Source organism: Somniosus microcephalus, chromosome 29 (assembly GCF_052327205.1).
Source record: "Somniosus microcephalus isolate GS21.2 chromosome 29, FLI_Smic_1.0, whole genome shotgun sequence".
In the NCBI taxonomy this organism is placed as follows: domain Eukaryota; kingdom Metazoa; phylum Chordata; class Chondrichthyes; order Squaliformes; family Somniosidae; genus Somniosus; species Somniosus microcephalus.
Genome location: NC_141015.1, coordinates 22,724,687 through 22,750,878, shown reverse-complemented (window position 1 = coordinate 22,750,878; position 26,192 = coordinate 22,724,687). Strand labels below are relative to the sequence as shown.

Sequence of the window (26,192 nt, the reverse complement as noted above, 5' to 3'; positions counted from 1 at the left end):
CCCTTAGCATTTTTTTTCTTCCCCTAGCATTTTTTTAAACAGTCAGGCTGTGGAAAGAGTCTCTGTAGCTTAGCAACAGCTTCAGAGACGCTTCCAAGGCAGGGCCCGAGTGTTTATAAGCTGTTGCTAAGCAACAGTGTTTGTTGTCAGATACGGAGATGAAAACCTTCTGAAATCTGAAAAATTCCGAAAACCGAAACACAGCTGGTCCCAAGGTTTTCGGATAAAGGATAGTCTACCTGTATTGAGATAAAGGATCAGCCATGATCATATTGAATGGCAGAGCAGGCTCAAAGGGCCGAATGGCCTACTCCTGCTCCTATTTTTCTATGTTTCTATTAGGTGTCTATCTTATATTTATGAGACTCCTAGTTTTGGTCTCGCAGATAAGTCGAAACATCTTCTCCACATCTACCCTACCAAACCCTTTCATAATCTTAAAGGCCTCTATCAGGTCACCGCTCAGTCTTCTCTTTTCTAGAGAAAAGATCTCCAGACTGTTCAGTCTTTCCTGATAGTTTTATCAATGCCGATCTAAAAAAGCACAAAGGCCTATTAGGGATCCTCACAATGGATTTAGAAGCAATGGGTCAAAGTTGAAGTCTTCCTCCCTGGATCATGTGACCCTAGCCAATACCTAATCAGCTGCTGGATTTTGAGTATCGCCCTGACTGATCAGAGTCAACAGTCGTAATTAATTTTTGCTGGGAAAATTTGGGAGCAGCAGATACAGAAAATAGAGCTTCGAGCCTTCCAACCTGAGGAAATTTTGAGCTGAAGACAGGAATTGTACTGCACAAGTATATTTGTTCAAAGTGTTTGTGTCTGGGTGAATTTCACGTTATAAATGGATGAAACCGTCTGTGTTTAAGAATTGCTTGCGGCCATGTTGAATGTCCCATTGGCAGACTGCCACCCACGGTTACCACAGTGACCGTTGTATCGCCTTGTTTAATGTACCTTGGTACGATTCCGTCTAATTGTTCTTGTTTGATATTTGATATAATGGGGGATTTAGATCCTTAGAAGCATTTGAGTATCAGAAACTCTTCATTTATTTGGTTTGATACAAACTGTACAAGTAAACCAAGTAATGGGATTTGTACGTATAATGAAAAATGAGGGCAAAAGTTCAGCTTCGACATGAGGGTGATTTCAAGGTTTCTTCTTTGTTATATTAAAATCTTTAAGCAAAACTCTTTCACACACATGAGGCAGAATTCCAATTATGGATTTAATTGTTGAAAAAAAAGCCCCACATAATATATGCAATTCGCGAGAACCTAATCTTCAAATGCCTAAAATACTGAAACTGAACCAAATTGGCATCAAAGCACTTAAAATGGCATAAACTTCAAAAAAAGTATTTGGCAAATCTTTTCTGTTTCACTGCCAAACACTGCAACGTCTATGTAAATCTTACATCATTAACACATCATTTTGTTGCTTTCATATAATGCTGTCGTGCCAAAAATGTCCCACTTTGTAATCCTCCCTGGGTTGAAGACAGTGACTCTGTAATAAATTGCACACTGGTTAAAGAGATCCTGTAAATGAGAATGTTTGTTGACAGGAATAATTAGTCAGGCACTGAATCATTTCATATATATTCTGCACAGTTCATTCAGAAATGATTAGAAATGGAGGTTGATCATTGGGAATGGGAGCTCCTGTAGTAAAGGTAGGAAGCAGCCCACTTGATTGGCACCCCAACCACCACCTTAAACATTCACTCCCTCCACCACCGGCGTACCGTGGCTGCAGTGTGTACCATCTACAAGATGCACTGCAGCAACTCGCCAAGGCTTCTTCGGCAGCACCTCCCAAACCCGCGACCTCTTCCACCAAGAAGGACAAGGGCAGCAGGCGGATGGGAACACCACCACCTCCAAGTTCCCCTCCAAGTCACACACCATTCTGACTTAGAAGTATATCGCCGATCCTTCATCGTCGCTGGGTCAAAATCCTGGAACTCCCTCCCTAACAACATTGTGGGAGTACCTTCACCACACGGACTGCAGTGGTTCAAGAAGGCAGCTCACCACCACCTTCTCAAGGGCAACTAGGGATGGGCAATAAATGCTGGCCTTGCCAGTGACGCCCAGATCTCATAAGCGAATTTTTAAAAAAGCACAAATTTTCCCGTGCGAAAGGCCTGATTCACTTATGACGTCTGCAGATGTGACCGAATGTGTAAATATCGCTCTGCGCCAATATCTGAATTTGAAGAATCAGATTCAGACGAGGATAGGGCAAATGAACCATAATGTCCTTTCAACCCCAGGAGCACGACAAAGTCTGACTGGACAGCAATTCACTGCCATAATTCCTAATGTGCTGTCTTTCAGTTTAAGCCACCTCTAAGGGAAGTTTCACATGGATACAGAGGCTAAACAAGTGGGGGCGGGAGAGGGAGGGTGGGGAAATCCTAGATCCAGGTCAGGAGTCTTACTGGTAAAACAGGTCTGCCCTCTTGGTGTGAGAATCGCAGGGAATTAAAGTGGCGTAACATACATTTACAAAGGCAAAAAATTTAAATATTTTAATAATAAATCAGGAATGGACTAGACCAGTACCGATAATTGTGCCAGTTCAGTGAAAAATGTTTTTTTATTTGTTCCTGGGATCTGGGCGTCGCTGGCAAGGCCGGCATTTGTTGCCCATCACTAGTTGGCCTCGAGAAGGTGGTGAGCCGCCTTTTTGAACCGCTGCAGTCTGTGTGGTGAAGGTGCTCCCACTGCTGTTAAGTAGGGAGTTCCAGGATTTTGACCCAGCGACGATGAAGGAACGGCCGATATATTTTCAAGTCAGGATGGTGTGTGACTTGGAGGGGAGCTTGGAGTCTAAATAATATTGGAAATCTAATAATAAAAACAGAAAATGCTGTTCTGATTAAAGGCCATCGGCCTGAAACGTTAACACTGTTTCTCTCTCCATGGATGCTGCTTGACCTGCTGAGTGTCTCCAGCATTTTCTGTTTTATTTCAGATTTCCAGCATCCGCAGTATTTTGCTTTCGTGAAGTCTAATGTGAGTTCTAGGATTTCACTGCTAGAGACTGTCAAGCAAAAGCATTATTGCTGGAGGCCTCAGCCAGAAGCTCGATATTATTCATGTAGAGTCTGGCAAACCAGTTACAGTTAACAGGAACCCTGAGATATTGAATTAGCCAAATTCCTGGGTGGGCCATGTACTATTTCTGTCATTAGTTGGATTGTTCGTATAAACAGAAACAATAATCAGCAAAAAGCAGAGACTTTTTTTTCCTTCCTCGACGCATCTTGGATTTAATTTTTTCTCCAGTGGTAGGTCATGTCGCCCTGTCTCGCTTTCCTCCAGCGAGGCAGCCCAGAACATGGTCTCTGTGGAACAGTCATCAATGCCACTCCTAGTTGGGCCCCAAGGGGCACGATGCACGAGTGACAAACTCACAAACACTGCAAGTTGCCTGGATTTCCCTCACACTTGTGATGGAACTCATTTTGACTTTGTGCGCTCCTGTAAGGCGGGTGACAGCGAATCTGCAGCCCGTTTTACATCTCCCGATTTTACTTTCCATTGAAGTCACTAAGTGGCCCCGGTTTTAGCTCCAGGTGGATTCCCCGCTCAGGCCCGAGTTAAAATTACAGTCGGGTTTCGACGATGTCACCGGGCCGCAACATGCATATGTAAAGAAGGACCCCTGTTGGCTCCGGGCGCCTGTCCTTGCCGCCTGCTCAGGAGAGAGGGTTAAAATTGCAGATGCTACGATCATGGTGGCTTTCGGACAGGTAAGAGCCAGGGCGATTTTAACTGCCCACCTGCCAGGTTTCTGCTGAGCGAGTCGGGTTAAAATCGGCAGAGTCCACACTGAGCTCAGTCGATCAAACTGGACGAGAATTAACAAGTCTCCCTCATCAGAGGCAAGCATTTAGTCTGCACTTTGCATTGTTATTTTCAAGAGTAAGTGCTCTTATTTTCCTTATATACTAAAAAGAGCGTGTTGAAAATAACCCAGGGGGTAATTCTGACTTTGGATGATAGTTTAAATCGTGGGAGGGATGTTTAACGGTTGGGGGGGGGGGCGGTGGGATCCAATATTGCATGGTTTACACTTTCATCCAGTGTGTAAAAGAAACACACATACTCACTGAGGCTGAATCAATAAAAGGTCTGTAAAACTTGCTCCCAGACCTGGCCTGCTGCCAACAGCTGATGACTGGTCGCGATAGCCCAGGCACTGAGCAAGACAGGCATCTACCTACCTAATCGTGGACGCCCCCAAAGCTCCGGCAATGCAGCAGAAATTCCCCCAAACATCAATGCCGCAAATAACTATGGCACGACATCCAAATACCGATACTACTTACCAGAACGAGACACCAGGGTCATACACAGGCTCAGTCCCCGGCACAGTGTACCATGTACGCTACATACCCTGAAAACCATGGATAGCAATGTGCTTAATTGCAGTAATATTAAAAAAAAAATCAGAAGTACAGTATTAATTGGAGGGGGCGGGGGGGGGGTGGGCTTTGGTGTCCACTTGAGCTGTGGGAATGACCAAAACGCGAGCAGCATGTCGTCCCCCTCCACCCAGTTCGATGCTGCACCGCGCTGCTCTCTACAGATTCTGCACAGGTGCTGCAGTGTGAAGGAAACCAAACTACCTCATGTAGCATTTCTAGTCTTAGCTGCTGTTCTGCGTTTTGTTGTGTTAATTACATTGGGCTGAAGTAAATTTCCAAATTATACCAAGAAAAAAAAATCATAAAGCAGGAAAGCCTTATCATTTAATGGCATTATTAACAAGTTCTGTATATTGTGGGTTGTAACTCATGCAGTTGGCATGGCAACGTGGCGGAACCTGCGCTGGCACTCTTAACTCCACAGCTGTGTCCGTCTCAAAACAAGGGATAGAAAAAATAGCAAAATAGGAGCAGCTGTAGGCCATTCGGCCCTTCGACCATTCAATATGATCATGGCTGAACCTCTATCTCAATACCATATTCCCGCTCTCTCCCCATACCCCTTGATGCCTTTTGTGTCCAGAAATCTAACTATCTCCTTCTTAAGTATATTCAGTGACTTGGCCTCCACAGCCTTCTGCAGTAGAGAATTCCACAGGTTCACCACCCTCTGAGTGAAGAAATTTCTCCTCATCTCAGTCCTAAATGTACTACCCCAGATCTACTTCACCATGGACAACATGTGGTAGTGTTGTACTTTCGGTCTGGGGGCACTCGTTCTCTGCACCCCGACAGGATATTCAGACGTGTCAACCATCCCGACACCAATAGATGGAATGACTGCTGAGTGACAGCTACATGGCCTGCAGTTATTACACTAAAGCAGATCCAACTGGGAGAACCATACAGGACAGGCTGTTCTATCGCAATGGGGCTGCACAACACATGGCCAACCTGGAGGCAAAAACAGCACAGATCTAAACCTTCTAGTATCTCTCTACAATTATATCTCCTACTACAATGGCCCTCGTTGCATCCAGAAATCCAGAATATATATTTAAGAGTGGACCTGACGGTTTCCTTTACGAGCATAGGCTAATGACACTGGAGGCCATTGCCATGGCATCCATATACATCAACTCACTTTTCATTCCCTGTGAGTGGACCATTTGATTTACCAGTTTATTTTTTCCTGAACAATAGTAAAGACAGAGAAATCTGACACTTTCTCCAGTGAAAAATACCAATAGTCATAATTAGCCGACTAGATTTAATTAGCCAAATCATTTTGGGGTTAATAAAGAGAATTGATCCAGGCATCAGCCATGGCTCAGTGGGTAGCACTCTCTTGCCTCCGAGTCAGAAGGTTGTGGGTTCAAGTCCCACTCCAGAGACTTGAACACAAAAACCTAGGCTGACACTCCCAGTGCAGTGCTGAGGGAGTGCTGCATTGTCAGAGGTGCCGTCTTTCAGATGAGATGTTACACCAAGTGACATTGAATTCTTTGCTCTCTCAGGTGGACGTAAAAGATCCCATGACACTATTTTGAAGAAGAGCAGGGGGAGTTATTCCCGGTGTCCTGGGGCCAATGTTTATCCCTCAAACAACATCACTAAAAACAGATCATCTGGTCATTATCACATTGCTGTTTGTGGGAGCTTGCTGTGCGCAAATTGGCCGCCGCATTTCCTACATTACAACAGTGACTGCACTTCAAAAAAGTACATGATTGGCTGTAAAGGGCTTTGGGATGTCGTGAAAAGTGCTTTATATATACAAGTCTTTCTTTCTTTATAATCTTTGCCACAATGAATACCACTGGATAGATGCCTGATGATTAACATTAAGTGAGCAACTTCCCAACATTGTGGCAGCATCAGTCAGACTTTGATATGGGAGATATGTATAAAACCCATGGTGTGGCCTGAAAATGGTTTTCCCAGAAAACCACTATTTTCCGGTATCCTGTTGGGAGTATGTGTTCGTACTGCTGACACACGCTGGAGTCTCAAGTATATCAGAAAAACACAGTCCTATAATTAAATAGGAAAGTGCATATATCGAAAATGGAAAGTATTCACAATTTAAAAAGAAATATTTGTCAAAATGTTTATTCACAATCAGAACAAATCAGCGAGATGGATAAATTCAATTTGTAAAACTGAATGCTTTCCATCCCGTAATGAGCAATCTTTTTTGATTGAATTTTTGTGGGCAAGTTTCTCAGCAACACTGTAGAAAATTGTTTTCTGCTCAAACCACTTTGTGCATTTATCTTCCTCAGTCATGTGACCCTAACTCACCCCAGTTTTCTAAACACTTCCCGGGTCAAACCTCCATTCTGCCTTCATCACTTCCCATTGCACTCCTCCAGGTGACTACACCTGTCACAGAACAAGAATTAGGTCCATTGCAAATATAGGGAGTCGATCAATAACAAAGCCTGGATTGGAGATATATCACGGAACTATATTATCCAGATTATAAAACGGCAAAAACTGGAAACACTCAGCAGGTCAGGCGGCATCTGCAGAGAGAGAAACAGAGTTAACGTTTCAGGTCGATGTCCTTTATATTATCCAGATTACTGGGTAACAAAATAATGATGTAATCAAAAACTCCAAACCATATAAGCCCATCCCTACTGTAAAATCTAATAAAAACACAAGGGGCTGGATTTTGGCAATGGGGAGCTTTTGGAGGTGGGACTCCCACTTGTCGGGTTTTAGTCCCGCCTCCATCGACTTCTGGCCAACCCACGCTATTTTCCCTTGATTAACCCCAGTGGGCTTAGCAGGCCAATTAAGGGGAAGCTGGTTGCAGAGAAAGTCAGTGTATGACGTTTCATCTGTCAAAAATTTTTGACAGATGAATTATCATTGTTTTGACAGTTCTGTGAAGCTGTCAAACACTGACATTCTATGTTGTTTGATGAGTTCTTGTATTCAAGACTCAGCAAACCTCTTTCTTTAGCAGAAATTAGATGGTTGTTGCATTGGAGAATGCAGCAGCCATCTGTCATCTCTGCCGGTGAGATGCGAGACTCTCCGCATCACCAACGTTTGAAGCCTGCAGGAAGAAACAAAGGAAAGTAAACATTTTCTGTCACTTTCCACTCACCTCAGATACTCACCTCTCCACACTTGCACCCATCACATACCTTCACAGCGCACTTTTGCACCCCTCCGACCCCCGCAGACCCACTGCTCGTCTCGATGACCCTGGCAGGGTTTCCTGACATCGGGAAGCCTGCACTTGTGTGGGTAAAATGGGGATAATCCTCTTATCTACCTGCTAACTACCTGTTAACAGGCAGTTAAGTGGCTGTAATCCTCTTCCCACCTCCAGGAGACGTGACCCGGCGCGAGTCGGGTACCCGCCTCCTGGGAAGATGGCAAGGAGGTGGGTTGGGGGCGGGATGGGCACCTGCCCCCAGATTCTGCCATTTTCCCGACAGTCCCACCTCCAAACCCGCCTCCCCAGGGCTGGCAAGATCGCGCCCAAGGAGACAAAGACGACATTGGCCCTAACAAGAAACATACAATTACCGGTCCCAATATTTTGCATATGCATCCCATGGTATTTTATATATCGTCTAAATAGGATATCCCATGGAATATTTCAAATAACTTTTAGTGGCCAACTTGAATTTTACCCTTGATGTTTCAATCAGAAAGCAAATCCAACATCATCAATGCTGATGAGCTCAATGTGTGCCTATAAGGACTGCCCTAATTAGCAGTCACTGCCAGTTTAGTCAAATTTCATGGTCGGAACCCTGAGCTGCCATGCAGCCAATAGCAGGTCACCGTGACCCCTTGAGTTAGAAACGAACACTTGCCTCACCCTGTTTTAATATTTAATAAATAGTTTCTTCTCTCATCACCAAGGTCCCAATAGGTGGCTCCTCTCCTTTGCTTGGTGAAGTTGGCCATTCAGGAAGATGAAGGCTGCCTATAGCACTCATTGTCCTTGTCCAGGGACATGTTAGTCTGCCATCAAAGCGTTGTTAATAACCTCAGCGTGGTCAAAAAATAAATTCACAATCGCAGCCCTGCGGGAATACACGGTGACAGCAGGCTGACACATCAATACAAGAGCAATGTCCTTGTGAAGCCAGCAGGAATAAATGAATCCCAATGGGATGTGCACTCAGTATGGTCGGCAGCTTCACAGCAGGGGTTACCAACCAATCTAAGGAATGCAGCTTCACTATCCAAAATGTAATTACATTCATTTGGACAAAATAAAACATGACATTTATATAGACATTCTCAGGACCTCCGGGAGCACAGATTATTTTTGAAATGTAGTCACAGTTGTTGTGTAGGTAAATGCAGCAGCCAATTTTCACACAGCAACTGAGATAAATGTCCAGCAAATCCATTCTTTGCTGGAAGGACAAATATTGCCGAGGATGCCTGCTCTTTTTCATACGGTACCTCAGAATCTTTACTTCCCTCATCACCTATACATAAATTTTGGAGTGGGGCTTGAACCCACGACCTTCTGATTTGAACTGGCTGAACTGGCACTTAAAAGAGCTGAGGTCATTAAAATTAATGGTACGGCCCGGTATAAAAGGGACAGAGTCATTTTTTTCTTAATTATTTAACTGAGCCCCTTTTCAAGGGCTACAGAAAGTATGTCTCACTCTTCCCTTTTCAAAATTTGCAGTAATGGAGAGCATGCTGTTGAACTCTGACCTCTGATGAGTGCGGTCCCTTTCATGCAGTGTTCCTGTTGGAACCCCTAAAAAAGGCCAGTTATGGCAATCAGAAAATCTATCGAAGTCTTGATGATGGAGGAATCAAACTGATGTGTTGGGTTTCTCCTCTCCTCCTGAACATGCTCCCCCTATGCTGGACTACAGGTGCAGCGCCACCATTGGCCCTCTGCTGAAGTGGTCATTCTCCATTGTGAGTCCACTCAACCCTGGGAGAGAAAGAAAGACTTGCATTTATATAGTGCCTTTCACAACCTCAGAACGTTCCAAAGCACTTTACTGCCAATGAAGTACATTTTGAAGTGTAGACACTGTTGTAATGTAGGGAAATGCAGCAGCCAATTTAGGCACAGCAAGCTCCCATGAACAGCAATGTGATAATAACCGCATAATCTGTTTTTAAGTGCCGTTGGTTGAGCAATAAATATTGACTAGGACACCGGGGAGAGTTCCCCTACTCTTCTACAAATAGTGCCACGAGATCTATTGGGCTGGATTTTGATTGAGGAGGCGTGTAGGAGGCGGGACGACAACTTTCGGGGTTGTAGTCCAGCCTTCATCGAGTTGTGGCCAACCCACGCGATTTTGACTTGATTGACCTTGTTGAGCCCGCCCAGCGGGTTCAGCAGGCCAATTAAGGGCCACCCGGCAACAGGTGATGTCACAGATTGACATTTCATCTGTCAAGAGCTTTTGACAGATTAAATATCAGCGTTTGACAGCTCTTTGAAGCTGTCAAACACTGACAATCTGCACTCTAAGTTAATTCCTTCCCCTCAGGCTGATATAGAGATCTCTCCAGAACAGAAAGCTGAATGCTGCAACTTTAGACAGCTCGCGGCCATTCTGCTTTCTGTGCCGGTGAGATGAGGGACTCCCGAGACCTGAAGGAAGGAAGGCTGTAAAGGTAAGTAAATGTAAGTAAAACTTCTTTAAACACTTTACACACACCAAACACACTTACCTCTGCACTCATGCACCCATCACTCACCTGAACACCGGATATCTCGAACCCTCCAAGCCCTTCAGCCCGACAGTCCGCCTCACTAACTTGGCGTGGTTTGGAGCCATCGGGAATCCCCCATTTCAGGAATAAAAATAGGGATTAGGCTAAAAACTGCCTGTTAACAGTCAGTTAATTGGCACTAATCCCCTTTCCGCCTCGGGGAGGCGGGTCCCAGCACAGGTCGGGTATCCGCCTCCTTTGAAACTAGCATGGAGGCGGGTTGGGGGCGGGATGGGTTCGTGCCCCCCTGATTTCGAGATTTTAACCCCCCACACGCCTCCAATCCCGCCTCCACAGCCCAATGAAAATCCTGCCCTTTATGTCCACCTGAGAGTGCAGACAGGGGCCGCGGTTTAACATCTCATCTGAAAGACGGCACCTCCGACAGTGCAGCGCTCCCTCAGTACTGCCCCTCCGACAGTGCAGCACTCCCTCAGTACTGCCCCTCTGACAGTGTAGCGCTCCCTCAATACTGCCTTCCGACAGTGCGGCGCTCCCTCAGTACCGCCCCTCTGACAGTGCGGCACTCCCTCAGTACCGCCCCTCCAACAGTGCAGCGCTCCCTCAATACTGCCTTCCGACAGTGCGACGCTCCCTCAGTACCGCTCCTCCGACAGTGTGGCACTCCCTCAATACTGCCCCTCCGACAGTGCAGCTCTCCCTCAGTACTGTACTGGGAGTTTCAGCCTGGATTTTGTGTTCAAGTCTCTGGAGGGGGGCTTAGAACCCATGACCTATGACTCGAGGCAAGAGTGCGACCAGCCGAGCCACGGCCAGTTTAACTCAGTGTCCATCTGGTGCTGTAAGATATGAGGTGGTTGGGTGCTGTCCTGAGGTTTAGGCTTTTAGAGACTTGTTCACAGTTAAATGATTTAACTGTATTTTAATACCTGGGGCTTCCAGCCGTGATGTGAGACCAATTGTAGGCTTCTTATCATCAAAGAATGGGAGAGATCAGCTAAGCTCACCCCAGACCAGGGATCAAACCAGTCTGAAGGCTGAGCACCATAACAACAAGTACATTTACCAATTGAGCCGTCCAGGGCTTGCTTCCCTTACAGATTTCCAACAGAATGTAGAGTCATCAGCTGACATCTTGTATTGGACAAAGTATGTGTAGAGCTGCTTTTTAAGTACCTGAGTCAACAATCTCTATCACAGACTCAGAAAACCCTTCCATGGCATTCAACGGTATTTGGACCGTGAAACTCGAGAAACCTACCTTCATATATAACATTGTCAGCTGTGGCTCAGTGGACAGCACATTTGCCTCTGAGTCAGAAGGTTGTGGGTTCATAGTCCCACTTCAGAGACTTGAGCACAAAAATCTAGGCTGACACTCCAGTGCAGTGCTGGGGGAGTGCTGCACGGTCAGAGGTGCCGTCCTTTGGATGAGATGTTAAACTCTCAGGTGGACATAAAGGATCCTGTGGCAATATTTCAAAGAAGAGCAGGGGAGTTATCCCCGGTGTCCTGGCCAATAATGATCTCTCAATCAACATCACTAAAACAGATTATCTTGTCATTATCACGTTGCTGTTTGTGGGCGCTTGCTGTGTGCAAATTGGCTGCTGCGTTTCCTACATTTTAAGAGTGACTACACTTCAAAAGTACTTCATTGGCTGTAAAGCGCTTTGGGACGTCCGGTGGTCGTGAAAGGTGCTGTATAAATGCAAATCTTTTTTGTTCTTTTCATACACCTCATTTGTAGATGATAAAATAAGTGTACAACATTGCTGTTGTGCATTTTTATAATTAGAAAACAGTCTGTCATCCCACAATCAAGCATTTCACGATTTGATGGCTAATTGGTTGAATGTTTTGTTTGAAAGTACCATGTGGAGCCAAGAAAGGAAAAAAAATAACAGAACCATGTGATAGGACTGAGACCGGTGACTGCAGTGTGCAGCTGCTGATTCATGACCCAGATTTATACCCGGCAGTTTCACGTGTTGATGCTGAGTGACGAATTGCCAGATATTCGGTTTCCCCTGTGCCTGTGGCCGAGACTCTTTCCGCGACGACTTTTCCAAAACACCCCATCGGACTGGTGCGACCGGGTTGTGAGGGGGGAAGAGGGTTAAGGTATCTTTCCGAGGGCTGAGGTAACATAGCTCCAAGTTTCCTGTTTTCTCTTTTTTGAACTTTGGCATGAACAAATTGTCTGGTCAGTTTTACGCGCACGGACTAACCGACCGACCCATAATCCCTGCAGTCACCTGATTACTTTTAGTCTAAGCTGTCACCAAAATAAATAGAAAATCTGAAGTAGCACGGCCTGCTACGTCTTGGTTCGATTTACCACGTTCTGTATAACGCATGTTTCCGAGTTCTCTCCCTTTCTCTTGTGTTTTCTGGAATGATGGAGGCCTGTGCCAGTGAGATATTTATAGTAAGCTGTGGACAAGAGCCTCAACTGGCTCCCACCCAGCTGAAAGGAGGTGTGGGGTGAGATTCACGTTAAATAGGAAAATGGGGAGGGGCTGTAATTATCATAAACGGACAGAAATTGTACGTGAAATGCATCATTCAGCAGTAAATGTGCATTTTTACCTGCAGACCAGGATACATTGGGCTAGAAATTCAGTAGGCTTTGCGCCCAGTTTTCGCCCAAAGAGGGCTTTTGCGCCACTTGCTGAGCTTTCGCCAATATTCAGCGCTGCGGTAATGGCGGCGTTAGCCAGTAGCGCTGCGCCGCCACCGATGACGTCATCGGTGTGCGTAGTGCCCCGCTACCGCCCCGCTACCGGCCCGACCACCATATTGAGTTGCGGCTGCCTCTTCCGCAGCGGCCACAAACAGCGATCAGAAAACGGGGCCGTACTGTAGCGTTAGTGGGGCGAGTTAAGGCGGATGTGCGGCCGGCCGCTTTTTCAGCGGCCGCCTGCCCGCACCTCCTTCCCCGGCCTCCTCCACCACCCCCCCCGCGGCATTGCCGGCTGTTTTCCGGGAGCCCGACACTTCTCCGTGGTGCCGGGCTCATTTGCCGGCACTATCCAGCGGCGATCTCCCCATGGCAGGCACCTCCCCCTTAAGAGAGGGAGGAAGGCCTGCAGTACCGCAGCCTGCCGCTCCGCAGCGGGTGGCGCAGCGGCGCCTAGAGCGCTGAAATTCAGTTTCAGCGCCCCAAGCGGGGGCGGGCACACCCTGGAATAGTGCCCAGTTCCGACTTGAGGCGCAAAAACTGAATATCTGACGGTCGCAACTGGCTCCGCGCCCAGCGCTAACTTTTGGGCGCTAGCCAGCTGGCGGGGCCATAGTGAATTTCTAGGCCATTGTCTTTAATTTAGCCTTTTGAGCTGTGTGATACTCTGCTAACTGTTATGTTAGGGAGAAAAGCTCAACTCTGACCAACTCCCTGAACCATAAGGGATGGCTCTGCTACAGCCAGACCAGTCAGGAAGCATTGGGCTTCAGGACCGAGGTTGCAGATTTTGACGTGAGTTAAAACTGCCACACCGGTTTAGAAGTTGGTAGAGTCGGAAGTAAACATCTAAACGTTTATTATGGGAGCACCACCACAAAGGCATAAGAACATAAGAAATAGGAGCAGGAGTAGGCCATTCGGCCCCTCGAGCCTGCTCCGCCATTCAATAAGATCATGGCTGATCTTCTACCTCATCTCCACTTTCCTGCACTATCCCCATATCCCTTGATTCCCTTAATATCCAAAAATCTATTGATCTCTGTCTTGAATACATTCAATGACTGAGTCTCAACAGCCCTCTGGGGTAGAGAATTCCAAAGATTCACCACCCTCTCCTCATCTCAGTCCTAAATGGCCGACCCCTTATTCTGAGACTGTGACCCCTGGTTCTAGACTCTCCAACCAGGCAAAACATCCTCTCTGCATCTACCCTGTCAAGTCCTGTAATAACTTTGTATGTTTCAATGAGATCACCTCGCATTCTTCTAAACTCTAGAGAATATAGGCCTTGTCTACTCAATCTCCTGGCAGTTCAAGAAGAAGGTCCATCACCACCTTCTTAGGGCTACTAGGGGTTGGCATTATTTGCAACTTAGCCATCATCACTCACATCCAAAGAACAAATAATAAACAAAGTTGCTCACCATCAGTCCCACCCTGTCTGCGCCTCCTTACTTCCAGCCAGCTCCAGGTAACCGGCGGCCCCTCTGAACGGACTCCATATTCCCACTCAGTATGGCCTGTGACATTAAATCAACCCCATGGGAGGAGCAGGCTTTCCTACCTTCATTCTGGTTAGATCAGGGCTCACCATCCAATACAGGCTTTCCTCAACCATATTGATGAGAACCAGCGGATGGTGATTGGGAGGCAGGTGGGTGGTGATTTCATAAGCAGAGGATGTCTGGAACCTCCTGGCCCTTCATTTTATATATTTTTTTCCCTTGTTCCTTTCAGCCAACATCTTTCCTTCCAAAATAATTGAGCCTCAGTACTGAGTTTAATGGACTGGCCATTTTTCAGCATCGGAGTGACCCTATTAAAAGTAAATGCAGTTACCTCCTGGCAGATGAGGTGTCTCTCATGTTATCATCACTTTTTGTAAAACAATACAATCAGAATAGTGGCAACTCAAATTGTTGATTCTCCTTTTTTTTGTTCTAGGGGGTGCTGGGGACCGGGACCGGATGGCTGTCAATCATGAAGCATTCCTTCTTATGGCAAACTCCCAGAATGACATGGAGGACTGGGTGAAAGCCATTAGGCGAGTGATATGGGCTCCATTTGGAGGAGGTACTCCAATACATCTGCATTAAGTGCCAATATTAAACCCTATTGTATTCAGCTTACTTTAAGGACCCCTCCAACTACCTTCAGCTAGGAGGGAAGCTCTGGGAAATAAAGTCTCCAAAGCTACCATCGCTGTCGTTGATAGTGCAGTTCCATATCGTGGAACTCATCCATCCAGTTTTTCCTTCCCACATACATGTTCTATATACTGGGCTGGCCAAGAATGGGCAAAGCTCACTTAATAAAGGCAACATTTTTTTTAAACGTTAGTCAAAACTGCGATTGACTCCTTGTATTAAGGAAATCCAATGCCCAGCTTTAATAAAAGAAAAACATTCTCTGGATGTGGGCATCACCAGCAAGGCTGGCATTTATTGCCCATCGCTAGTTGTCCTTGAGAAGGTGGTGTTGGTGGGCCTTCTTCTTAAACTGTTACAAGTACCTGTACTGGGCTCCCTAGGAATATCTGTAGTCTTAGTTAAATAGAAGCTGGCCAACTATAGGATTTGTTCACAACTAGTGACCTGACTGAATAACACAGGGCCAGTGAAGTTCCTAGAGTATTATCTCCAGCTGCAGGGATCGGTTAATCAAACAAATTCCATTGATCACCTCTTTTACTAATTATACACTATGAATGCAATGAGAATTATCATCACCATCACTTATTTTGTTTTTAAAAGTGATTTTTTAGTGCAATTAGTCCCGTCTCATTGGGTAGAGCAGTACCTGATAAATCCAGTGACCTTGTCCCATGTGGAATGTAATAACATTTCCAATTGTCCCTTTGAGAGATTATAACACACTGGGCACAGGGCTGCCAAGTGCATCTGGTTGTTGCTGAAGCTACATCTTTATAAAAAGCCCCATCATTCACTGGCCAGCAGGTAGTTGCATTAAGAATTAGCATCAGCTTCTTACCATAGACTGCATGTTGTTACTCTGTATTTTGCACCATCTTAGTAGCCTTGTCTTCTCGAGCTTAAGTTGAGGCTGTGAATGTAAGGCTTTTTACCTATTCCGTTATCTTTCACTGGACATCCTCTTTCATGGAAAAATATTTTTAAAAGCAGAACATCATTGTCATCACGTTACCATCATAAGTTGCTGCAATTATATTAATTGGAATCAAATGCATGTTTACAAACAGGTTTACTAAACACTTCTTTACATAGATAGTCACTCGTTTTCTTCTAAGCATAAACTTGAACTGTATGAGAAGACCTTCCGACTTCCCATTAACACAAGAAGGGTTTCTGTGACCGCCATCAATGCTGCATCATGTCGACCCATAGGCTTGTACGGCAGTTTATCATGGAAGGGTTTTATTTAAAAGTCTATTATGGGGTCTACAAAGCTCATTGTCATTATGCGCCTACATCCTGTGGTCTTGCATGTTCAATGCCAAACTTTGGGCTATGAGCCATTCCTCAGTAGGAATTGGGTTGACATTGCCTAAGGATTTGCAACCCTAGCTCCCTGTCCTGAGAGAGCACTGTGGGTTAGCGCACTGTCCATTTAATTGCGGGACTCAAGTCCAAATCCAATCTGCACGAATGGGATCCACCACTCAGTCTGTCGAGCCTCTCCATCATTTTGTCAGCTCTCCACAGCGAATAAAATGGTGGAGTGGCTGAATAAGATGAATTGCTTACTCCTGTTCCGATTTTCCTATGACGTTCATCCCGTCAGTCAAGATTGGATTCAGATTCAGCTTGTCCAAATGAAAGGAAAGTGTGCCAACACACAGCTCACCCTCAGCAAGGAATTCAAAGCATTTTTGTATGTGCGTTCTCTCCTTTTGTTTTTGCCATTTCATGAAGTTTATTCAATTTCTGGGACATGAGGACAGCTTTGATTCTTAATAACGTTTGTGAACATAGTGCCCATTGCTTTATTAAAATAATAACACATAGGAGATTCAAATTGTGGTTCAAAATTTATACAGTAACACATACTCCTGTGTTATACCACTAAATAATATTCCAACTGAATGTCCCTGCATTATAATTGACTAAAATCTGATGAGAGGGTTGTCCTATGAGGAGAGATTGAGTAGATTGGGCCGATACTCTCTGGAGTTTAGAAGAATGAGAGGTGATCTCATTGAAACATAAGATTCTGAGGGGGATTGACAGGGTAGATGCTGAGAGGTTGTTTCCCCTGGCTGGAGAGTCTAGAACTCGGGGGCATAGTCTCAGGATAAGGGGTCGGCCATTTAAGACTGAGGTGAGGTAGAATTTCTTCACTCAGAGGGTGGTGAATCTTTGGAATTCTCTACCTCAAAGGGCTGTGGATGCTGAATCTTTGACTCTATTCAAAGCTGAGATAGATAGATTTTTGGACTCAAGGGGAATCAAGGGATATGGGGATCGGGCAGGAAAGTGGAGTTGAGGTCAATGATCAGTCATGATCTTATTGAATGGCAGAGCAGGCTCGAGGGGCCGTATAGCCTACTCCTGCTCCAAATTCTTATGTTCTTATAGCAAGACTAATGGATTGCCATTGAGAATTATACAGGCTAATACTCAATAGAAAAAAATGAAAAAATGTAAGTGCTTAGTAAGCCGTTGTCTGTGATAAAGTTTGACTAAAGAGTGTTAGACAGACCAGTGATATAAGATGACTTAGCTTGTATTCCTGGTTTACTTGGGTTAGTGGAGTTGAGTCATTGGCCATTAGTCTGTCTCTCCATCCATGTGGGTCCTGGTCATATAATTGTATTTATTTCTACATCTGAGGTGGTCACTGGATAATCTGAATCATGCTACTGGAGCAGCATATTACACTTCTGTTTGGAATGATTCAGGGTCTGCGATGGCTACAAGAGTTAGGAAACTGTCCCAAAGATACCACGTACAGAAAAATGAATCTGCGTATAATAACTGGTCAGCCTGTATAGAATGTGTTATAAAATTGTTAAAGACCCGGCACATCCACGTCATTCCATCGTATGCCATGTTTATATTGCAGCACTGTAAGGGTTAGGGTTAGGGTTAGGGTTATATTGATAGCACTATATTGATAGCACTGGGCAAATTCAGAGCACAGGTAGCCGTACTTCAGTGACATGTGTGAGTTGTTTCTCTAAAGTCACATATGATTCTGGAAATGGACACTCACCAACGATCATGAAATGCCCCCACAGACCAGCAGTGTAAAACTTGCATTGCTAACCTGTACAGGTGGGCAGAAAATGGCAACCCCCCGGCCCCATGCCCAAAGCCACCAACATTTGCCCCCAAACCACCTTACCTCTAGAGAGTGAAACCCCCTGCCGAGGTGATGCTCTGCCCCTTTGCAGGCTGTATCTCACCTTTCTATGTAAGAAGTCACACAACACCAGGTTATAGTCCAACAGCTTTATTTGAAGTCACAAGCTTTCGGAGCGCTGCTCCTTCATCAGGTGAAGTGGAGAGATGCATAAAGACACAGCTTATATAGTCAGAGAATAATGTCAGATGTTTACAGGTAATCTTTCTAACTGCCATTTATCACACCTCAGCAGAGAGATAATCACAGCAATCAAGGTGTGAATGGTGTCCAAACAGGTCAGTCAGGAAAACATTACATCAAAGAACACCTTTCTATTGCAGTGCTGTCTGCAGAGGCAACGCTGTTATATAAACGGGTTTCAATTGCCTTCGGTGGTATGGAGTGATGGAAAAGAAGAAAAAGGAAAAAGACTGGAGTGTGGCGACTGACTGTTAACCGAAAGTGTCCACTTAGTGTGAGGCTGCTAGCAGCTCGGCCGCATCGCAAGGGGAAACTCGACTGTAAACTTGTTATTCCTATCTTTTTAAAATGCTTTTAAAGTAACAATGAGGAGATGGCAAAGCTTGTTATCTGTTGCTTTGTTGGATAACACTGAGCAAATTAGTCTTGGCTTCTAGACAAACTTCACCCAGCAATAATGTCCTTTTGAAATCCAACCTCCATTTTATTAACATTCCTCAGCTTTCGAGCAGACAACTTAACTCAAATGATAACCGTGGACAAGGTGAAAGGTCACTTACTGCTGGGATATGGGTGTGTAGAGATGAGTGATTCCTGCTGTGAGCTCTCACTTGGGATGAAACCAGTCACCGTTTTTGCTTATTATTTCATTGTTCAGATGATAGAATATTGAACAGGAAGCTCCTGGGGTAAATATTTTCAGTAATGAAATAGCTGAGCTAATCTGTTAAAGGGGCAGTGTTTTCATGAAGAAAAATGTCTGGCAAAATCTTTCTTATGGAGGAAGGAGATGGCTCATCATTTTTATCAGAATGGCATCACATCCAAGGCAGGGAAAGATTAGTTACAGCACAATTTATGTCATGTATTTGCCAGTAAAATAAGTTTGCCGATCACTCTTTCGTAAGGGGATATCTCTTTGAAGTGTCTGAGCCTTGGACTGCTCAGATTACTATATAAATAAAGTGCACAAATACAGATAGGGAGAAAATCTTTGCGAGAAGATTTCCTGTCTGGCGCAGAAAATGGAGCTGCCTCCTGGGAGCTGCTCCCTCGCCTTTTCACGCTAACAGCTGCTTTAAATAGCCAGGTGGGCTGCATACATGTTCCAGCTGTATCACAGCAACAGTGAATCACAAGGCAAGGGGCCCTTCAGACCGCAAGCACGGCAAATACTTCTGCTCACTTGCCCGTTAACCATTTCCCACCCTTTGGCAAATTCAGCCACTTGGCCAGGAGTCTTCAGAGTCACTTTGGCCACCCTAGTTGGCAATTGGCCACCGTTATTCACTTATAGAAGTCATTGTGGAAATCTGATTTTTTAAATACAGCAATTCTTCTTCTTCTTAGGCAGTCCCTCGTAACCGAGGATGACTTGCTTCCACATTAAAAATGAGTTCTCAGGTGACTGATGAGTCCAATGCAGGACCTACAGTCTCTGTCACAGGTGGGGCAGACGGTGATTGAAGGGGCGGGTGGGTGGGGTGCTTGGGTTGACGTGCGCTCCTTGCGCTGCCTGCGCTTGGCTTCCGCTTGCTCCCGGCAAAGAGACTCGTGGTGTTCGGCGCCTTCCCGGATGCTTCTCCTCCACTTTGTGCGGTCTTACAACTGAGCTTAAGGAATAATAAGCTGTTTTACAGCAAAAGCAATATGCTGCGGATGCTGGAAATCCAAAATAAAAAGAGAAAATGCTGTGAAACACTCAGCAAGTCAGGCAGCAACTGTGGAGAGAAACAGCAAAAGACGGCGTATTTTGTTATATAAGTTCATGGTAACAAAGCAAAGTTTTATTTATTTTTACGTATAAAAGAAACAACCTATCTGGTAATTGGGAGAGGCATCGGATTCCTAGGTTATGGGGAGGGGCAGTTTTCCTTAAAGGCGGTATGACTGCCAAAGGTGAGTCGGGTGGGACCTCCGCCCACCTGTCTGACCCTGGCATGACCCTGACCAATTTTCCTAGGTGTTGGTCAATTGCGTATACAGGCCGGGCTTCCAGTGGTATCTCTGCTCTTCAACAACAACTTGCATTTGTATAGCACCTTTAATATATAGATCAATGTCCTAAGGCACTTCACAAGAGTGTAAATTAGACAAACACTGAGGCTGAGCCAAAGAAGGAGACGTTTGGACAGGTGACAAAACGCTTGGGACTTGGGAGCGCCTTGAGAGGTTTTGCTACATTAAAGACACTATATAAATGCAAGCTGTTGAGATCAGGAATTGCCGATCGCAGCGTGGAGCCAAATTCAATTCCACAAACAAAGCAACGACATTAGGAATATAGGAACAGGAAGAGGCCATTCAGCCCCTCGAGCCTGTTCCGCCATTCAATTAGATCATGGCCGATTTGTATCTTAACTCCGTCTACCCTCCTTGGTTCCGTAAGCCTTAATAACCTTGCCTAACAGAAATCTATCAATTTTTAATTGAACCCCCAGCCTTAACAGCATTTTTGGGGAGAAAAATTGGCAGGACCTGGGAGAAGCAGCTAGGGGTGAATTGGGGAACAGGATGACTAGTGGAGGAGTGTGGGACAGAATTTCACTTAGTAATTCTTCTTGCTCTGAAAGTATAAGGGAGGAATGTGTGTTATCCAATGTGCCTGCACGGAAGGACTGAACCACAGAGGCTTACAGGGTAACCGTAGAAAACTGCAGGAAGCTTTAATATGGCTGATTTTTTTTTTTAGCCAGTAATTGTAGTCTGAATACGTCTGAAATGTTGACTATCCAAAGGCTTGGCTTGTATATGTAAACAGGTACCTCAACCGATGGCAGAGGAGATTTCACCATCATGTGAATCCCAGGGATTAAAAGACTTGCTATAAATGGGCAGACACAGAGACATCGGCCTAGAAATTCACTGGCCTTAGCGCCGCTTTTGAGGCGCTAGAGGGCCTAGCGCCGAAGTTATGGCCAGTTTAGAAATTGACAGGGGCCCTAAATCGGCGTTAGGCCGGTAGCGCTGCGCCGGCACCGATGACGTCATCGGTGTGCGCAGCGTCCCGGTTGCCATGGTAACCCGCCCGAACTCGGAAATTGAGTTGCGGCCGCCTCGCCCGTGGCAGCCGCAAGCAACGTTCTGGCAGAGGTGCCTTACAGAACTTTGCGCCGGCGCATTAAAGGCCCCGCGGCGGCCGGCCGCTTTCCTGCCGGCCGCCTGGCCGCAGCTCCCTCCCCGGACTTCCCCCCCCCCCGCCCCCCCCGGAACAGAAGCAAGCCCGGCACTTGTCCGAGGTGCCGGGCTCATTTTTAAAAAGATTATCGCGGGCCGCGGCCGGGTGCAGGCAGCTCCTCCTTAACGGAAGGAGGAGGCCTGCACTTCCCGAGCCTGCCGCACCGCAGCGGGCGCCGCAGCGCCGGAATAGCGCCGCAATGCGGCGCGTGGCGCCAGTTTTGAGGCGCTGAGACCCCTCAGTAGCGCCGGCAGCCGTTTGGGCGCGGCGCTACTGAATTTTTGGCGCGCGCAGGGGGACTTAGCGCCGGCACTAACTTCCGGCGCTAAAGCCCTCGCTGCGCCAAAACCGAATTTCTAGGCCATCATATTTATTAACTATTAAAATGACTAAACTATTGGTTCTTAGCAATATAATACAAAATAATAATTCAAGGTTTGGAATAACAAGTTGATTTGTTTCCTTAAGCTCATTGGTTTCAAAATATTTTACCTTCTTTTTAAATCCCTCCACAACCTCGCTCTTCCTCTGCAATCACCTCCAACCCTACGGGCTGGATTTTGTGAATGGGAAGCTTTTGGAGGCGGGACTGCTGCTTGCCGGGTTTCAATCCCGCCTCCATCAGCTTCTGGCCAACCAGCGGGAATTTCTCCTGATTGACCTTGTTAAGCCCGCCCGGCGGGCTCAGTGGGCCAATTAGGGGGAAGTCAGTGACAGAGCACGTCAACTTATGACATGTCATCTGTCAAGAACTTTTGAAAGAAGAAAAGTCATCGTTTGATAGCTCTGTGAAGCTGTCAAACACTGGCATTCTGTGTAGTTTGATGAGTCCTTATGTTCAGGACTCATCAAACTTTTCTACTTTGCAGAAATCAGCTGGCTGTTGGATCGGAGGATGCAACAGCCAGTCTGTGATCTCTACAACGGAGATGTCGGGGACTCCGGCTCCACAGCGGCTGAAGGCTGTAGGTAGAAACAAAGGTAAGTTAACATTTTCTATCACTTTCCACTCACCTCACATACTTACCACTCCATACTTGCACCCATCACTCACCTCTACATCGCACTTTCAGACCCCTCCAACCCCTGCAGACCCCCTACTCGCCTCCTACACCCTGGCGGGGTGCCCCCAGGTCGGGAAGCCCACACTTCAGCACAAAAAATGGGGATAATCATATTTTCTGCCTGTTAAATACCTGTTAACAGGCAGTTAATAGGCTTTAATCCCTTCCTGCCTCCAAGGAGACAGGACCCGGGACTGGACTGCTTCCCACCTCCTGGCAAGAGGTCACGGAGGCGGGTTGGGGATGGGTTTGCCACCCGCCCCCAAATTCTGCAACTTTCCCGGCAGTCCTGCCTCCATACCCACCTCCTCGGGGCTGAGAAAATCCAGCCCATAGTCTCCAGGTATACCTTCAACTCTGGCCTTCTCTACATTTCCTCCCCATCCACTCCACTACCAAAGGTAGAATCTTCAGCCACCTTCCCCTCACACTTGCAAAATCTCTTCCCGAACCTCCCTGACACGCAACATCTCTTTCCCATCTTCAAAATCCTTCTTACAACCCAACTTCAACTGGCCTGCCCACCCTTAACTTTTCTTCCTATTCCTGCTCGGATCTAATCAACACTTCATGCAACGTGTTGGGACATAATTACTAGGTTAAAGGTTCCACATAAATGCAAGTTATTGATTTGAAATACCATTATATCTGGTATGTAGGTTACTCATTCAGGTAGATGTTTATGGCCTGCAGACTCGGGTATGTGGCTTATGCATCATAGAAACATAGAAGGTAGGAGCAGGAGTAGGCCATTCGGCCCCTCAAGCCTGTTCTGCCATTTAATGAGATCATGGCTGATCATCCAAATTCAGTACCCTGTCCCTGCTTTCTCCCCATATCCCTTGATCCCTTTAGCCTTAAGAAATATATCTAACTCCTTCTTGAATATATTTAATGAATTGGTCTTAACTGCCTTCTGTGATAGAGAATTCCACAGGTTCACCACTCTCTGGGTGAAGAAATTCCTCCTCATCTCTGTCCTAAATGGCTTTCCCCTTATCCTTAGAATCAATATGACTTAATTTGATTTCACTGTGGGTAAACATTAAATTACAAGTGTGGCTTTATGCAAGATGTTATAGCGTGTGGAATACCGCCAGACTACTGTACACAGGGTGTTGGAATCGAGCAGGAAATGACAAAAAAACTCCATGAGTAATAGTTCAAAATATTATACACAAATTCTTCCTTTAAATTTTCTTAAAATTTAAGAAAACTTATAGAAAACAAAAGTGTGCATGGAGAGTAGAATATGTTACAGGAGCCAAAGGGATTATAATTTATTAATTATAACTTTAAACAATTGAGGTCAATATTAAATGCATTATGTGACCTTCGACCTGGCTCCTGTCCTATCATTGAGGCCCTTGACTTGTTAGGTTTTGGCCTTTTTTCTACCCCTTTCGCTCCATGATGTTTGGCTCCAGTATCTTTGACCGCTGTAAAAGGTGTGCCCCAGCTCCCTGTGCCTTTGAGAATTTCTTCACTAGCCTTGCTATCCAGGAAAAATGTCAACAATGTGCCCAAGATAACGAGCAGAACAACTTTTCAGTTAATTACGTTAGCCGTTGGAATTGCCCAATGGCTCAACAGGGTCTCTCGCCCAGTAGAGCATCGCAATAGTTCAAACCCAATTTGAGGTCTGATGTTAAGTGGATTTATTTAACAAAAGGTGAGCAAGTGAATAAATAACAAATTATATGATACACATATAGAAATCCTTCTATCCAGCTCTTCAAAAGGAAAACAATAAAACATTGCAACTGAAATGCTAACCTATTCTTTGGTAGATAACTTTTCAGTCTTTCCTCCTTGTATTTTTTTACCAGTGCAGGAATTTGAATGACTGTCGAACACGTTCAAAAATAATTGACTACTGCCGCATGCATCACTGAACTAATCACAGAGTCTGTGTTCGTTCAAAAGTAGCTTGATCTCTTCTCTCGTGCTTTGTCGGCAATTGTTCAAAACTTGCAACATTTGAATTGAGAATTGCTTGGGAAAGGATTCTAGCTGTCACTGATTTGTTTTAAACTCCTTTTGACTCGTGATTGAATGAAAGGAACTTGTTTCTTGTTCGTCGCATCCCTCACTGGTGTACCTCGTCCAAGTGTCCAACTGGTGAGTGTGTATCAGCAAGTTATCTGACTGTGGAGGCCATCACCGCCGATTCTGATTGGTGTCCACACATAAGCACTTCCAATAGGGGCTGCTCCACAACAATCCACAAACCGCGGGAGAATTTATCTTTCCTAAACTGGGCTACTGAGGCCAGTTGTCGTACTTTTACCATTGGCTTGAGGTCACCTAACTTAGTACAGACCAGGAAATATTTTTGACTATGTCTGTGAGTCCTTTATGCTTCGTGCTGTAAAGTGGGGTTTGATCTGATGGCCATGATATCAGAAACCTGTTGTCTGAGATCAATAACAAATGTTCAAACTTCTCCCGGCCCTTCAATTGATATTTACGGGAACATATTCCACTGACACAGCTCTTCATTTCAATGTACAGGCTGAGAAATTTGACTTGGGCCCAATACGTGTACAAAGTGGGCACAGCGACGGCTCCGCGCGCTGGCCCATGCCGGCCTAAGGCCTGAGCCAAATTCGGCTTCGGGCCTGATTTAAGTGCCCCCCCTGGTGAGCTGCGGGTGCCAAACTGCTGCCGCTCGCCTGTTGGGGAGGGCAGGAAACCGGTCGGGTTCCACGCTGAGCCGGCCAGCCGGCAGCTCGGGTCAGGGAGGGGGGGGCACGGAGAAGCGATCCCAGGGGGGACATGGGCAGCGGGGTGTGTGGTTTCTTTGTGGGCCCGGGAGGAGCACTCTTGCTCTTACTGAGCCGTACAAAAGCAGAACCTGAAAATTTCATGGGCCTTTCTTTTGGAGTGCCCTCAGCCAATGAGATGTTGAGGCATGGCGCAAAATTCAGAAGTCTAACGCTAATTTTCCACTTGGAAACGAGCAGTTGTGGGTTGGATTCTCCCCCCGCCTCCACCCCATAGTTTTGATCATTATAGTTTGTCTTGTGTCTTGTTTTAAATAAATGAGTTTTTCCCATGGGAAAATTATTTTTGCAACCTTTATACAGAGATGGAGTTTTGATTCAGAGCGCAAGACACAATTGTTATGTTAACATAGAGAGCCTGTTTATCCAGTAACGCTAACACTGAGATTACAAAACTGCCGAATAATTTATATTGACAGCTTGAAAGTTAAGAAAATGTTGGTGAACTAAGTTCTGAGAAGCATTTAAATATATTGTAATTACTGACTATCTATTCTAATGGGATCCTTCAAAGCACCAGCCTACAATGTAACAAAGACTGATTATAATGCTGTAATAATTTTCTACAAAATTTGAAGATGTGTGATAATACAGATGGCGTGTAAATGTTTTGTGTGTGTTTGTCAATGAGGGGGGCATTAATCCTGGGAATCATTCTCGGCACCAAGGGGCAGATTTCTCTGTTGGCGGGATTGGTCCTGCTGGCATGGAGTGAGCTTATGAGGGCCTGGAAATCAGGCGGGGATCCATTCCGCCAGAGCTAACCCAGTTTACACCACTGGCCTAAAGTGGCCTTGCACAATCAGCAAGA

At 45.7% G+C, this 26,192-nt stretch overlaps 1 protein-coding gene across 4 annotated transcripts in view; it reads left to right on the top strand.

Annotated features, from left to right (window-relative positions):
• arhgap22a (Rho GTPase activating protein 22a) overlaps positions 1 to 26,192 on the top strand; it is a 395,268-nt gene that overhangs the window by 320,637 nt on the left and 48,439 nt on the right. For 3 of the 4 annotated variants that reach the window (XM_085970362.1, XM_085970363.1, XM_085970364.1), the window contains one exon: positions 14,772 to 14,900. The exons of the other annotated variant lie outside the window; for it this stretch is intronic. In XM_085970362.1, coding sequence (XP_085826488.1) covers positions 14,772 to 14,900 — 129 coding nt within the window. The remainder of the gene's footprint in view (positions 1 to 14,771; positions 14,901 to 26,192) is intronic. 4 annotated transcript variants of the gene reach the window in all.